General features: G+C 42.8%; 1 protein-coding gene across 17 annotated transcripts in view; it reads left to right on the top strand.

The window, feature by feature from the left end:
- Positions 1–16,823, top strand: part of BLTP1 (bridge-like lipid transfer protein family member 1) — a 250,134-nt gene that overhangs the window by 113,734 nt on the left and 119,577 nt on the right. For 16 of the 17 annotated variants that reach the window (XM_083174421.1, XM_083174431.1, XM_083174429.1 and 13 more), the window contains exons 30-35: positions 2,465–2,638; positions 3,151–3,271; positions 9,641–9,781; positions 10,963–11,090; positions 13,044–13,246; positions 15,572–15,769. In XM_083174421.1, the coding sequence (XP_083030547.1) occupies positions 2,465–2,638; positions 3,151–3,271; positions 9,641–9,781; positions 10,963–11,090; positions 13,044–13,246; positions 15,572–15,769 (965 nt within the window). The remainder of the gene's footprint in view (positions 1–2,464; positions 2,639–3,150; positions 3,272–9,640; positions 9,782–10,962; positions 11,091–13,043; positions 13,247–15,571; positions 15,770–16,823) is intronic. The other variant, XM_083174415.1, reaches the window with a different exon arrangement.

Below are 16,823 nucleotides of genomic sequence, written 5' to 3'. Positions count from 1 at the left end.
TGCCTCACGATACCTCATGGAAATCTAAAAATATTCTGAAATATGGAATAATCCGTTATCCAAAATTCTTCTGGTCCCAAGGATTTTGGATAAGGGATACTCAACCTGTATTAATAATAATGTTGCATACAGTACCTATACTTTTTTTTTCTGGTTTCCTGCTAATTCGTGGAAGGGTTAGCTTCATCCTATGTAACTTGTAACTACTGACGTGAGTATAAGTCATATCTATAGGATTCCCTTAGTGCCCAAAAATGTATCCAGTTTTGATTTTTAAATTCATCAACAGTAGTTGCTGTAACCACCCACATCAGCACTGAGTGGTTGGCTTAAAAAACAGCTATTTCAGACTTGTAGGTAGTGATGAGGTTATTCGGTATTTTGCTCTAAAGGTCATACAGTTTTTCTTACAACACACTGGTGGTTGGATGGTAAACCGGTGCCCTGTACTTTTGGCCAATACTGACTGAATTTGTTATTTATCATGCAGAATCAGAGGGGTACTTCCACAATATTCCCCCCCCATGGTTAGGGGAGTCAGGGCACACAAGGGTTTAAGTCTGGGTTGGATATTTTTTTTTAGAATTTGCTCAAAATGCTTTCCGTTATTTTGGAACTGGAACCTAAAATTGTGTAATAATTGGGTCCTAGAGAAATCGAAAGCACTTATTTTTCTATCACTCAGCAGAGCTGATCGCCACTGCATTAAGATGCTCTGGGGTAGATTTATTACTAGGCGATCAGGGGAATCTGCGCTATCCTATCACACCCGCCGAGCGTTTACTCTAACGCCGGCGGTGTGGGGCAGGAGGCATAGCGCAGGGGCGATATTTTGCACTGCGCCCCTGCCAGATTTATGAACGGTCAGCATCACTGACCGTTCTGCTGCCTGCAGCTGTCGACTTCGCCAGCTGCAGGCGGCGATGCCCTATACCTAACAGCAGGGACATCGCTGTCCCTGCTGCTGGCGCTGAGCTGCGCTGGGATCTCGCGAGACTAGCGAGATCCCGCGCATGCGCAGTGAGCCGGCCGGGGGGGAAGGAGACGGCGCATCAGTATTAACTGATGCGCTGTCTCCAGGAGGGATATCGCCGGAGGGGGGAGTTAGCGCTCCCCCACTCCGGCGGCAAGATCTTAATAGATCTTGTCGGTGTCCCCTCCTGCTTCGCCTCGCTAATGAGGCGAAGCAGGAACTGTTATAGCGACGCGATAGGCACCGCTATAATAAATCTACCCCTCTGTGTTTCTCAACTTCCCCACTAGAAGTTACTACCTTAAACTATACATCTACAAACTATACATCTACAAGCATACATCTTAAACTATACATTCTTTTTTATTTTATTTACAATTTGTTATTGAGGCATAATGTAGTGACAATACAAGAACAATAGTCAATCACATAGGTTTCCAAAAACAACAATGTTATATACGTACATGCAATTGATATAATAAACCATGCAAATAATAAATTGCGAGATAAATCTACATATCGTTTGTCACAATTACATAAAAAGAAGTGTCTCTGGAGCCTGGGGATGTAGAGTAAAAGTAATCATAATAAATTTACTGACAGATCATTTTCCGCTGTTGTAGTAAGGTATCATGCAGAATTTTGCAAACCGTGGTGAATTTGTTGTCTAATTGAGAGACTGTGGAAATAGGGTTACAACAAAGAGAAAAAGTGAGATACTTTATTTTATTTTTGTAGCAATGTTGCAATGTTTCCAGCCAGTCTAAACTATACATTCTTACAATTCTAAACTTTACATTCTTACAATGTTTATATTTTTATACAAAAGGCAGACTTTGCTGGACATTCAAGTCTAAAGGTCCATACACACTGGGCGACTATGCCCAGTGTGAATGCACAGCGATGATTGCATTCATCGCTGGGGGGAAAGCCGCTCAGTGCGTACACACTGAGCGGCTTTCCCCCGGTGCTGACAGAGGGGGGGAGGATGGTGTTACAAAGTGGAGTGCTATGCAAAGCTGTCCTGAAAGCCGGTCATCTGCTGGTTTAACCGGAGATTTTGCAGGAGCGCTCAGCAACACTCACCACTCATCGCCGGGACATACACACTGGGCGGCTTTGAGCTGAAAGCCGCTCAAACCTGCTGTTTTGAGCAACTTTCAGCTCAAAGTCACCCAGTGTGTATGGGCCTTAAGTGACTTTAACCCACTACAGTGTCACTCAATGTGATACAGTGCAATTTCATTTTGTATCTTTTCCTGACAAGTAAATAGCTTGTAATGACTGAATAACCTATACGGTGCCAAGTTCGCTAGTGCAGGATGCTGGCCGAACCGGGATGGATTTTTTAAAGCCGCAATCATTTACAAGGTATGGATTTGTCTTGTAAATAATTGCTGTAAAAGGTCCATTTCCGACACTATTACATATGGCCCATGTTCTTATTTGTTAAAATAAGTTTTTTCCCCCCATATGTTTCTTCATTTTTAGTACCCCATACACTCCCCTGGAGAAGAAAGCCACAGAAAATACAGATGATGAGACACTAACAGAAGAATGGACTCTAGATCAGCCGGTTTCTCATACACGGACCACAGCCATTGTAGAAGTCAAAGGAACAGTAGATATTGTTCTTAGTCCCCTTGTAGCAGAAGCATTAGACAGGTATGCTTCTCTGGCAAAAGCTTATGATATGTCTGCATTTAAAGCAGAATGTGTTTAGGAAATGGGCTGATATTTGGATTGATAAACTAAAAAGTTTAATAATTTTGTATTAATGGTTATTTAAGTAATTCCATATCCAATACATTTTTCCTATAATATATATTGCTTCTTTCCTAATGCTTATGATATGAAACCAGGTATTTTATTCATTTGCATGCAGCGTATGGTGATTCATTTTTATTATTGAAATATTCCCAAGTTTAATAATAAATGCAAATATGATCAAGGCTTTTATTTTTTTTATTTGTTTTATACAAAATGATATAATCCTGATGTTCCAATTAACATTTATTAAATATGCTGTAAATGCAAAAATGCAACCAATACGTTAATCAAGTTTATTGCTGACAAGTTTATTTATGACAAATGTTTGATCTTATACATAATTAGTACTGTTATTTATGTGTACATTTAATCATTTGATTGGTAAACCTAAATTTGACTATCCCCAGGTATATAGAGGCAATGGTACATTTCACCAGCACGAGACACCCAGCTGCCATTGTTGATGACCTACACACGAAGGTGCTAAAAGAAGCTGTACAGAACAGCAAAGCCACTTTTTCAGAAAATGTAAGATTTCTTTTCTTGATTCTCGGTGCTATGAATTCTAGTCCAAATTAATAGTCTAGGTCAGTGGTTCCCAAACTGTGTGCCGTGGCTCCCTGGGGTGCCTCGGGACACTTGCAGGGGTGCCTCGGGTTGGTCGTCCAGGACCAATTCAAATTATTTATGATCAATTATTTCTGGACAAAACCAGTGCTGGTGGCTGTCAATCATAAAATGTGTACAATCAGAACCAAATCCTGCCCTTTACCACATAACTGGACCTAAGAAGCAAATATAAACACAATCTACTTAATTTGATATATATTTTTGGGGGCCTAGGGGTGCCTTGGAAAAATTCTGATACTCTAGGGTGCCGTGATTAGAAAAAGATTGGGAACCCCTGGTCTAGGTGCATGCTTAAAAGGCGGTATCTGGACTGGTCATAGACAGACTCATTATAGACAGTCATATGGTCGACCACTAATGGTCTACATTCACAAGGTTGACATGGTCAAAAGGTTGACATGCATTTTTTTTACTACATTTTCAACCGACATATGCCGACAGGCGTTATTTCATGCCCCACCATCCACTAGGGTGTGGCGGGAGAATAAAATAGTGGGCCGAGCACGAAGCATGGCGAGCACAGCAAGGATATAAATTCAACATGTTTGTCAGCTTTCTAAAGAATCATATACCCTCTATAGGCTATGGGAGCATACTAAATGCCTTTCACACCTGTGGTATAATTAATTTAGAGCCAGTTTAACCTGCAGAGGTGTATTAGCTACTCCTCTCAATTCAAGAGGGACTAAACTTATATAGCATTTTTAAACTAAAAAAAAAAAAAAAATTATATATGAACATGTATGCACAAAAAAGGGATCATTTTCTATTTCATAGTTTTACACAGATAGATTCTCAACACTTATGGTGAAGATCGATACTCTAAGCTTTAAATTATAGGTCTTTATTTAATCTAAAGCATTATTTTAATTTTACCCCATAAATGTCTGGAATACTTGGGTATACCGCTATCCCCACAAATGGAGACTTCAGTAAACGCAATTACTAATCACTCTTCCACAAAAACTAATAGTGAATCTATAATACATAATTAACTCATATACTGCTATTTACCAGATTGTATACATAAGAGGCTGACAATAGTAACGTTTTAAGACAACACAATATAAATGTGAAAAGAGACTAAAAAATAAAAGTTTAAATAAAACAAAATTTAATAAAAAAAAGCTGAAAATTCAAGATCTATATTTTTGTTAAGACCTTGTGGTTTAAGGGACTGCATCTTCAAAATCCAGGCTGCCTCTTGCCTGCGTAAAGTCCTAAATCTTTCCCCAAGTTACACACATTGCATTTTGTAGGCTTACATCTGAAGAAACCTTTTACAAGCAGACCTGTTGGCATTCCAGACTCACTTTTAATAGGGTCCTCTTAATGAAGCTAGGTGCAAATTAATTATGCAGATTTCTCTATCTTACATAAGGGATAATGGGGATTCACTTAGTACTATGGGTATAGATGGGGTCCTAAAGACCCTGTGCACATAAAACTTCAAACAGGGTGTGCTGCCTCCCATCTATGCCCCCTCCCACAACTCAGTTTAGAAAAATGTGCCCTCAGGAGAGGATGCAGCTCCAGAGAATTTTCTTCATTATGTTAAACTTTTATTTGGGCATATTGCTTGTACATGCAGCATGCCTGCGATGTGGGAGCTTAGGGGGGTGGCGGATATCGACCTCTTCAGGTGCTGCTCCGATCCACGCTTAGTGTACTGCCTGGCTTTTCACCACGGTTCACACGCCTGCCACTTGCTGCACACTCCTAACGTGTCTGAATACATATGAATGGTGAGCAGAAGCCAGGGACCCCACTAGGGGGGTAGCCCGGTTAATTTGTGCGGCACACGCGCAGGGGGAGTACGGACCCTCTCTGGGGGGGGGTCCCATAACCCCCCCTGTGCACACTGGCAGCTTTTTAGTAAACAATGACCTTCGGGCATGGTTTTACATGTTATATATATTGCGAGTATAAATATTCTTAGTAGCTCCAGTGCCATTACAGGGCAGGGGGCGGAGGTACCTCATTACTTTTTCTTTACACAGAAAAAGGCTAGTGTCACCTTTCCTGATTTGGATATCTTTTTCAGAAAAGATTGGGTATCCCCGGATAAAAAATTCCAGATTCCCAAGCATCTAGTCTTTACCTTCCCCTTTGCTCCAGAGGGCGGAGGGGTCAGGGAAATCCCACCAGCAGTGGATGCCTCGGTTTCACGTCTGTCAAAAAAGACAGTCGTGCCAGTTCCTGGGGCGGCCGCCTTGAAAGATCCGGCCGATTAGATTTTAACATGCCCTCAATCTTTCTATTTACACTGCTGCAAGTGCATCCCAGAGATCTATTATTGCAGGCCGCTGGGTGACTCATACCATTCACTCATGGGCTGGTCAAATTCAAGAAGGCCTGGCTGGGGCAAAGACCCTGGTTGATACTGTATTACAATCCTGGTTATACACATTCATACCACGCATTTCCTTTGTGATACCTTTTAAGGAGGTCAACGTCATTAGCGCCAGGACCTCCACTTTGGCAGTTTCAGCACGCAGATCCTTATGGCTGTGTATGTGGATAGCTTATATTGAATACAAAAAGTGTAGGTGGCACTTCGCTTTACGGGGGAGTGGTTGTTTGGAGGGGAATTGGATGCTTGGATTTCTAAAGCCATGGCTGAAAAATCCACCTTCCTCCCCTCAGCAACTCCGCCTGTCAGACGGTCCTCTCCGAACCCCTTTCTTGCAGTCCTTTCATGGTAGCATGTTTAGGAGTAAGCTCAGGGGCGCCTCCAATGCCAGTAGGTGAAAACAGCATAGATCCACTGCGACCAGCTCTCGGGAGCAGATTACTGGCTCTGCCACCTCCAAATCTTCAGCCTGACACCGTACCTCAGTCCCTGGGGGAACTAGAGGTGGGGGCGCGGTTGATGTTCTTCAGTCACATCTGCCGTCTTTTCTACCAGGATTCCTGGTTAGGGAATTTTGTTTCCCAGGTGTACAAGGAGGGGAGGTACTGACTCTGGACCAGGTCTCAGTCTATCTCCTCCCGCCAGGAGTTTTCAATTGGATCTCCGGCACAAATGGTTGGGCTCCCATTTGCACATGCATCAGCTTATACGTATAACCCCCAGGCCAGAGATTCTCTGGCGTTGGAGTTTTCTGTCGTCTCAACTGTTGGAGGGACGATAGTTTGGGATAAAAAATTAGGTCCTGTTAACGACGGATGCAAGCCTGAAAAGCTGGAGAGCTGTAACCCAAGTGGTACAGTTTCAGGGCAGGTGGTCAAGCCACAAGTCTCCTTCCCATCAACATCCTGGAACTTCTGGTGATTTACAAGGCTCTGATTCAGGCCTCCCATCTGCTCCTGTCAGGCAATTCAGATGCAGCCTGACAGTGCTACGGCTGTAGCGTATGTCAATTGTCAAGGAAGGACAAAAAGCAGGGCCTGCATGCGGGAGGTTCCATGATCCTTCTCTGGGGAAAAAAAACACGCAAGGGCCATATTGTCCTTATTCATTCCAGGTATGGAAATCTGGGAGGCAGACTTTCTCAGTCACCATGACCTACCCCAGGGGAGTGGAGTCTCCTTCACGGACAGGTGGGGTTGTACGGACATAGATCTGATGGTTTCCCGGGTCAACAAGAAGCTGCAGCTTTACTGCGCCATGACCAGGGACCCTCAAGCGGTGGCGGTGGACTCAGTCGACGCCTTGGTCATACCTGCTGGTATACTTATTCCCACCAATTCCATTGCTGTCCCGAGTACTCTGCAAGATCAGAAGGGTGCAAGCAATTCTGATTGCCCCAGACTGGCCTCGAAGGGCGTGGTATGTCGGCTTGGAGGTTGAGCGGCTGATCTTATCCAGGTAATCCCTACCATGATTCAGGCTAGAAAGCCGGTGACGTCCAGACACTATCATCGGATCTGGAAGAGATATATGTCATGGTGTGAAGGGAGATATTATTCTTCTCTGGTTCTCCGACTGGAGCGGTTCCTCCGGTTTCTGCAGGCTGGAGTCGATATAGGGCTTCATCAAGGTGCAGATATAAGACTTGTCCATCTTCTTTCAGAAGAAGTTGACGTTGGTTCCGGAGGTTCAGACGTTTTTACAAGGTGTTCTGCACATGTAGCCTCCTTTTGTACTGCACACGGCTCTGTGGGACTTGTCGGTGTTATTGACCTTCTTCCAGTCCTCCTGGTTTGAGCCATTGGACTCTGTTGAGGATAAGTTCCTTATGTGGAAAGTGGTCATGCTTGTGGCCTTGACCTCGGCTAGAAGGGTCTACGAATTGGGGGCTTTGTCATGAAAGTCCCCCTTCTTGAAGCTTTTCGAGAACAGATCAGAGCTCAGGACTCCACCAGTTTTTGCCGAAGGGGGTTTCAGTGTTTAACCTTAACCAGCCGATTTGTGGTTCCAGTTCGGTCTGGTTCCTCGGACATTCCTAAATCTTTGGATGTTGTCCGTGCTTTATCTTATAAGGATGGCTGGGACTAAAAAGTCTGATTCCTTTTTGCTCACATAAGGGGTTGCCCTGCTTCTAAGCAGTCTATTGCTTGCTGGATACGATTGACTATTCAGCAAGCTTATTCTTAGGTGGCTTTGCCTGTTCCGAATTCTGTTAAGGCTCACTCAACTAGATATGTGGGCTCTTCCTGGGCGGCTGCCCGTGGAGTCTCAGCCATTCAACTTTGCCGAGCTGTTACTTGTTCTGGGAAGAACGCTTTTGTTAAGTTCTACATGTTTGATACCCTGGTCAAAGAGAATATCCAGTTTGGTGGATGGTGATTTGGCAGGTGATGCTGCAACAGTTAAACTACATTCCTGCCCGTTCTGGAAGCTTTGGGATTTCCCCATAGTACTAAGTGAATCCCCGGTTTTATGGATGATATAGAAATTTGGATTTTATATACCTACCATTAAATCCTTTTCTCTGAGTTCATAAGGGATACCGGGGCCCCTCCTCAGTGGTTTGCCATTCTGCAGGTGGAATTGAAACTTGTAATAACTTGCAAGACAACAGTTTTATTGTTTTCAGTTATGAATGTTGTGTTGATTTGTTTGTCTCACCAATTGTATCTTAAGTTTCCTTCTCTCAAGTATGTCTTCCTCCTTTGGGCACAGTTTTACCTGAGCTGTGGAAGGGTGCATAGAGGGGACTGTACTATGTTACCCTGTTTGTAGTTTTATGTGCACAGGCTCCTTTGGACCCCATCTATACCCATAGTATTAAGTGAATCCCCAGTATCCCTTATGGACTCCGAGAAAAGGATTTACTGGTAGGTATGTAAATTCCTATTTTTTTTCCTTCTTAAGGCCCATACACACTAGACAATATTGGTCACAATATCGTTCAGAAAGGGCTTAATGAACGATATTGTGAACAATATCGTCCAGTGTGTGTGCTGTGCATAATTAACTATGCGCACTCCCGCGCATTGTTAACGACCCCTTACCTTGTCCTGCATGCCAGATTAGGGAGGTCATAGTTAATGACAGCCATTCTGCAGTAGCACCATCGTCGCTCCCCTGCTGTGGTCGCCCCCTTGTGTGCGGCATCAGCAAGTGTGTATGGCCCTTTAAAGACTTTTGCAGGTCGGCTCCCAAATTTCTATCTATATCTAAGTATAGGGTCATTTAACAAGATTTGACAATTTGCTAATGCAGAGGTTGACCAGATGATTAGATATAGGTTTTACTTGTTTGTTTATTTGTTCAAAATTGTCAGCATTTGTGATTTGATATTCATGTATATGTACGAACAGCTTGATCACCAATTCATTTATATTAATTTTATTAAATCATTTGTCTATAACCGGTTGTTGTTTTTTTGTTTGCAACTCCGTATTTTTTACTGTATTTAATATTCTATGAAATAGTGATTGTAAGCGGATGGAAAATACTGTAGCCAGGTGTATAACATAACAATGTTTTGTATATGAAGTCATCATTCAAGTGTGTGTTGTTTTTGTGAGCCTTTACTGGAAACCTTTTTATATGTGTATTTGTAGTTTGCCACAATACATTTTGTAATTTCAATGTAACATTTATAGTTTTCCCTTTTTAGTGTTTTCATGAGGAACGGCGCTGTAAGCTTTGCATTAAGGATATAAATAATGGATGTGCGGATCGTGGAAAGGTTATTGCATCCCTCATAAATCTGTGATAACGAAAGCAATATTTTGTATTCATTGCTAGCTTATAGCTGAGGTTACTGTTAGTGAATGATAAATATGGATAGATTACTGTATATTTTAATGGGCTTGATAGATGGTGAGAAGAAAATGGCTGTACAAATTGGTGTTTGTTTTCTGATTTTCAAGCAGTCCTCAAAGCAAGATAATAAACTATCCAAACCTGAGAATCATGTTAAAGGAAGCACAAATCAAACACAGACCAAGACTGCTGTACCTCAGGATAATGTGAAAATCAAGGGACTCCAAGCCAATGTCTCAATACCCAAGGTACATTATTTATTTGTGTTAGTGCAGATCTTGAATTAGATTTCTTCTCAAAGCTGTAATTAAATATTACCTTTTTAATTATTATCATAACTTAAGTAATAGTCCACCTGCAGAAAAATTCCCAAGACATGGGATGTTCTTCATGTTAATCCATTAAATCAGTATTTTCCTAACCCAGTCCTGATGAACGCCTAAGGCCGGTTTCACACACTCCGGCTCCTGCCGGACGGTGAAATACCGCACGGCCAGGGAGCCGTGCCGCACACAGTAGTTTATCATGGAGGGGATGGCCACAGCCCAGCAGCCGTCCCTTCCAGTGGCGGGATCCGGCTGCAGCCGTGCGGCCGGGCCGTGGCCGTCCCGTGTGAATGGACACAATAGTGTCCATTCACAACTAATGTGTGCGGCACGGCTCCCTGGCCGTGCGGGATTTCACCGTCCGGCAGGAGCCGGAGTGTGTGAAACCGGCCTAACTGTGCATGTTTTCCAGATTTACTAGTTGGTGCACAGGTGTATTAGTTAATGGCTGTCACATCTGGGGGCGCAGTTGAGGTCGGGTCTTATGCTTTCTGGCTCTGACTCCTATGGGTAAATTTACTAAGATAGGAGTTATATTTCAGATGGGATGTTGCTATGGGCAACCAAACAGAATCTAAGTATTTATTTAGCACCTTCTAGAAGAAAATAGACTGATTGGTTGCAACATCCCATCTGTCATAGAACTCCCATCTTCGTAAATAAACCCCTATGTAACTAGCCTTCCTGCACCCGTATGTTCACTCTAAAATCCTTCAAAGATAGACTGTTGTAAATGCAAATGTAAAACCCCTTTTAGTTTATTGGGAGAAAAGTGCTATAATAAATGTTATAATGCTTGTGCTGTTATTTATTTTGCTTGTGATATTGAGGAGATGCAATGTCATCAATGTATTTTCTTGAACTCCCAGTCAAACTATATATGGCATACACACTGTGCAATATTGCAAAACATATAGTCAGTGGCCACATCAAAAGCGTGCATGTTCAGGATATACATAATTAAGAGACTGGTGTAAGAGACATATATTTTCTGGACTGATTTTAGGAAGGTGCTACACTGTATATACTTGTACACTTTACTGATGTAAACTGTTGAGGCTACTCTTTTTTTTTTTTTAATGAACATTCCTGTCGTATTTCAGGTGAATCTATGTTTGTTACAAGCGTCAGTTGAGGAGTCTTCCAATTCAGCTGCAAATAAAAGTGTCACTCACGTATCTTTAATTGCCCTTTGCTTTGATAGGATTGCCACTCAAGTCCGTATGAACAGGTAACTTATCATGAATCTTGAATAAATATAGCTTACAGGCTGATGTGTAGGAGAAGTTATTTACATTAATAAAATCATGCTATTATTAAAACAGAACTCAACTGCTTGTCTAGCCATTTAATATCTTAGATCCTCCATGTCCGTTCAACAAATATCAATGTGCCATTTTCAGGCTCTCCGGAGTCCTTTCCCCTGATAGTCTTAGTTTTCTACAACATAACTCCTCTTATTTCATATGGGCAGATGGGAAGCGGTCATCTATTAGAATGAACTTAGGTCTACAGTCATTAGGTCAACCCCACTAGGTCGACTGGCAGGAAGGTCGACCTGACTTAAGGTCGAATTTGCATAAAGGTCGACATGAGGAAAGTCGACTGGTCATAAGGTCGACATGGGGTTTTTCACTGTTTTTTGAGCCGACATGTGCCGACAGGCGGTATTTCATGCCCTACCATCCACTAGGGCGTGGAGGAGGTTATTAAAGCTGTGGCGAGCGAAGCGAGCCACCGTGCCCGAAGCATCGCGAGCGAAGCGAGCGATGCGAGGGTCCGATTCTCATTGCCAACTGTGTCCATGTCGACTGTGTCGACATTCGGATAAAAAAAAAACCAGTGAAAATCCCATGTCGACCTTATGACCAGTCGACCTTCCTCATGTCGACCTTTATGCAAATTCGACCTTAAGTCATGTCGACCTTGGCCCATGTCGACCTTAAGTCAGGTCGACCTTCCTGCCAGTCGACCTAGTGGGGTCGACCTAATGACTGTAGACCTAAGTTCATTCTGGTAGATGTACCGATTCCGGGCAGATAGACTGCCCTGCATGGAGACAGAGTACTTCAGGGATAGTCTTAGAGTGGCAGGCTAGTCATCCCGGATTTTGAACTGTACTATGTGGCAAATGCAGGTCGGTCTGTTACAACCTTCCTCTGGCTACTTTGGTCACAGCATCCCAAACCTCTTTCTTGTATCTCCTTTCTTGACAATCTAGGATTGTGGTAATCAAAGTGATTGTTTCATCCTTCCATTCCCCCTATTGTTCCAATATACAGTATTTCTGACTTCTCTCCTTGTACAGTATGTCTGACTTTCACTTTCTGCACAAGCAAGTTCCATAAGATGTTGAAATGTTCTCACCCACCTGAGATAATTTCCCCTTATAGTCAGACATTCAATCCATATTTATCATAGAAAATAATAACTTCTGTCAGTTCCTCCAGCATAGACCTTTTCATGCCATTGTTACACAGCATATCTACAACTTTAGAAGCCTTATACCTTAGATGCTCTTCAATTAAATAGCGAATTTCCCCTATATATTCGAGTTAATCCCCTCCCCCATATCTATATGTGATATCCCTGTATTGGCTTAGGAGGCTGTGCAGGGAGAGCAGTTGGAAGATGTAGACTGGACAGAGATACGCAAAGACGCTGCCTATGGTTCAGTTTCTGTTGGGACAAAATAAATAGTGTAGTATTTTCTGTATAGGTGGTACTATGTATAATGCATCAACATAATCAACCAGCAAAATGAAAAGTCCATGTAAAAATGAATCCCCTTCTACACACACTCACTCTCTCTCTCTCTCTCTCTCTCTCTCTCTCTCTCTCTCTCTCTCTCTCTCTCTCTCTCTCTCTCTCTCTCTCTCTCTCTCTCTCTCTCTCTCTCTCTCTCTCTCTCTCTCTCCTTTCTTTCGATCTCTCTTCCTTTTTGTCTTTCTCCTTTTTTTCTTTCTCTTTCTTTCCTCCCTTCTTTCCTTCCTTCTCGATATATTTGGCCACCCCATCTTTTGCAACATAGCCACATCAGTGTGGCGAAAACAAATTTTCAGTAAGAATAGATGCCTGACACTAGCAGGAATCTCCCGCTGCATGAGGTCACATCTGTAGCTTGTTAAATATGTGGATAGCATTTTACCTGTGTATTTAATTTCCCTTACACTTTTTCTTGAAGGGGGGTGGTGGAAGAAACTCCAAACAACCCAGACACTGGTCGACCATCTGTGAACTTCGAGAAATATGCCAATGCCACAAAGATGCAGCCACAGTCTTCAGGATCATTAAGATCCAATGCTGGGGCTGAAAAAGGGAAAGAAATTGCTGCCAAGTTAAACGTGCATCGGGTACATGGTCAGCTCAGAGGTCTAGATACATCAGGTGAGATGATTATCATGCACTAGAGTACAATTACAGTGGGTTCTAACAATATAAACAATTGTGGATATCTACATTTTGTGGTATGTGTTGCCTCATGTTCATAGCCAGAACTATGTGAGCCCCACAGAAACATATTGAAGGGTCTCTTGTCCCAATGCTTCTAGGGACCCTTCTCCACAGCAGAGGTTATGCCCTATAATTGTTCCCTGGTTCATTTTCCGAACCGTAATAATGAAATTGTTCATGTTATGTCACACTATAGGGCTGCCAGTACACATTATGCCACACAGTACCCCCAATTCGCATTATGCCATGATGCCCCCAGTACATATTACACCACATTGCAGTGTCCCCAGTTTGAAGGGCCCTATGTACCACCCAATGGTATCAAGTGTATATAACCCACCAGGGGCGTATTAATAGAGGACAGTGCATGTATGCAGGCTCCATCCCGGCACCCTTCCCTTTAGCGCGTAGCAAAGAAGGCAGTAGGCACTAGGAGGCTGGAATTTTGTACCAGACTATGGTGTGGTGGTCGCTTTTATGGTGATTTGTACAGCGCTGCTGTAGCCAACGTAGGACTCCAGTGGCTGAGTATTAAAGAGAGGGTGCAGGGAGCACCTATTACAGATGCACAACTGTAACACATGTAATTTTGTCAGAGAAGTTCTCTCAGCTCTGGGGCCCTATAGCAGCTGGGAATGAAAAATGTAGTGGGTAATAAACATGAAAAATAGCTAAAAATATCAATTGAACTATTCATTAATAGCAGTGTATGTAAAGGCCCTTGAAAATAAATGGGTAAGAGATTACAAGGAAATAGAAGTAAAGGTTCTTCATCGCCTCTTGGTATGGCCTAGTAGGGCTCTATATTTGCATGTATGGCGGTTTAAATAAATACAATTGTCCAGCTTTAAGTTCCCCTCTGGACATGGTAGTTGTGCTGGAAGTTCTAAATAGGTGGTGAGTCCAATTGCAGGTGTTGTGGAAGTTTTCTAGATGAAGTTGTTCCTGACTAGGTCTGACAGGTCTCCCTGCGGAAGTGGCAGTTTTATATTATTGCCAAAGGCTTTGTTTATCTAAGCCCAAATATGGCTGCTGATTCATACATGCAATGCTCTGTTATCCCAACAACTTCATTGGAGGATGAGGAACCGTTACTGACATTTGCTTGTAATCTCAGCAGACTTGCTTATTTTCAAAGGCCTTTCCATGTGCTGCTATTAATGATTTGTTCAAATGTTTATTACATGTTAAATGTTGCATGCATTTTATCCAATGTAGCTAATCATTTAAGATTTAGGACTAGGGCAGGGCCGGTACTTGGATTTTCGTCACAAGTGCTAAGGCACCTCTTCCTACATGCACATATGGATATAGAGCTGTCTCTGCACCCCCCTAACATCCAGCACCCAGGCATGCGACCCCCTAATCCCCTCCCATTATCTGATTGCGGCCCTGCTTGGTGCCATTTGTGAGTTGATTCTTTTGTTTATTGTTTATCCTTTCCAGGTGGACTCAAGCTGTGTACACACGCGGGCGATAGGGGCTGAAATCGCTGGGAATATGGTCGCTGAGCGACCATATTGCCAGTGATTGGAGTGTGCACCAGCGATAAATTGCCCGGTGCGCGCTCCCATTTTCAGCCCCGCTCCTCCGACCAGCGACTTCCACTGCCTTCTCCCCCGGCAGTGTGACATTTTCATCTGCGACCATCTCTGGTCGCAGATGAAAACGGGACACTGAGCAATATATTGCTAGCAATATATTGCCAGCGATCATATTGCCCCGTGTGTACGCACCCTAACTCCTTCTAATATGACTACCTGGATAGAAACATCCATTGTTTTATATTACCCAGACAGATGATAGTGCTGTGTATGTAACTACCATATGATCCCAGTTAAAATATAGCTATTTTACTATTCTGCAGAAACATGTCTATTAGCATTTTCTCTTCCATGGTAGCTTCTGTAAGAGCTATCTTTGTCTTGCATCTCTTTTTCTATCCGCCTGCCCTAGTATAATGACGCATACATATTTGTGATTACAAAACCTTTGCTGTCCTTGCTATAGTGCTATCTAACAGGAACACATGGAATTGAGCATTTTCATGATTTCGGTGCTGTTTCCTGAAACTTATACAGCATTGGGCAGGGTGTAGTGAATATATTTGAAGCTAAATTGTCAATATACTGCATCTGTTTTGCTATGTGGGTGACTGCATAGTTTTCCTGTGCACTGCAAATAAATGTTATTGTGCCTGCTACCTTGCAGATAAGGATTGTGTGACCTTGTAATTATATTTTTTCTTTTTGTTATCAGACATGGGAACTTGTGCAATCACGACTATTCCCTTTGAGAAATCAAAGGTTCTCTTCACCCTTGAAGAATTAGATGATTTTACATTTGTGGATGAAACTGAGCAGCCTCCAGCTACTGATGTAACACGCATTGGTCCAAGCCAAGAAAAGTGGGGATGGATAATGTTTGAATGTGGAATAGAAAATCTTGTTGTAAAAGGTATTTTTTTCTCCAATGAATTATGTGGCATAGTTCATCTTATAAGACCCCACATATCTTTATTTTCTGTATAATTATAGACCGTTTTAAACAGCAGTGACTGTATTATAAGTGCTAGCTGGCTTCTAACTGAATTTCACAAGACAGCCCTACGGAAGGCACCCTAGGCAATAATTACGGCACTACTGGTTTCTGCATATAATCCAGTTTCTTATGGGCAGTGGGCCTGATTCAGAGTTGATCACAATAGCAAAATCCGGTACCGTACTTGTTTAGTTTCACGGCGGCAGCATGGCCGCACGCTACTTCCCGGTCTGTGTCCCCTTGCGGGGCTCGGTGGCTAGCTACGCTCGCCACACTATCTAAAATCAACTCCACGCCAACGTGGATAGTGGGGGTATAAACTATTCACGTTGGCATGGAGTTTATTTTAGAAAGTGTGGGGGACGCCGACCCGGAAGTAGCGTGCGGCCATGCTGCTGCCGTGAAACTAAAGAAGTACCCAAAATCCTTTCTAAAATGGGCAAAACCATGTGCATTGAAGGTGAAGCAAATGCAACATGCATAGATTGAGTTAGATATAGGTGGGGTGTTTTGAAACTGAAATCTAAATTGCAGTATAAAAATAAAGCAGCCAGTATTTACCCTGCACAGAAGCTTGGGCCTTTTTCTCCTCCATACCGATCTCCTAGCTGCCTAGTTATTGTACAAAAAAGCTTCCTGCTTCTCGAGCTGGATTGTTGAGTATATTTGCCCTTAGCAGCACATATCCAACCTATCTGAGGGATACTGCTGTGGACACCGAGGTCTTGCTCTCTGCATCAGAGGTGGGTGCTAGAACAGAAAAAAAAAAACCATTAGAGGCCCTCCCAAACTCTTGGGTAGATATTGTACACCTTAGCTGCCTTCAAGACATATGTCCTCCCATTTCCTTTTGCTGCCTAGAACCAGGATGGGTTTTCTTCCTTTCGTCTTCAAAGAAAAGCCAGAGGTCAGATGTTCTTTAGATTCCAGGGTGCTTCCAATATCTAAACCCTGAGGTAAACAACTCCGG

The sequence above is a fragment of the Crinia signifera genome, chromosome 1 (assembly GCF_055691185.1).
Source record: "Crinia signifera chromosome 1, ASM5569118v1, whole genome shotgun sequence".
NCBI classification, from domain to species: domain Eukaryota; kingdom Metazoa; phylum Chordata; class Amphibia; order Anura; family Myobatrachidae; genus Crinia; species Crinia signifera.
Note: the sequence above shows the minus strand (reverse complement) of the source record. Positions and strands in the feature narration are given on the sequence as shown.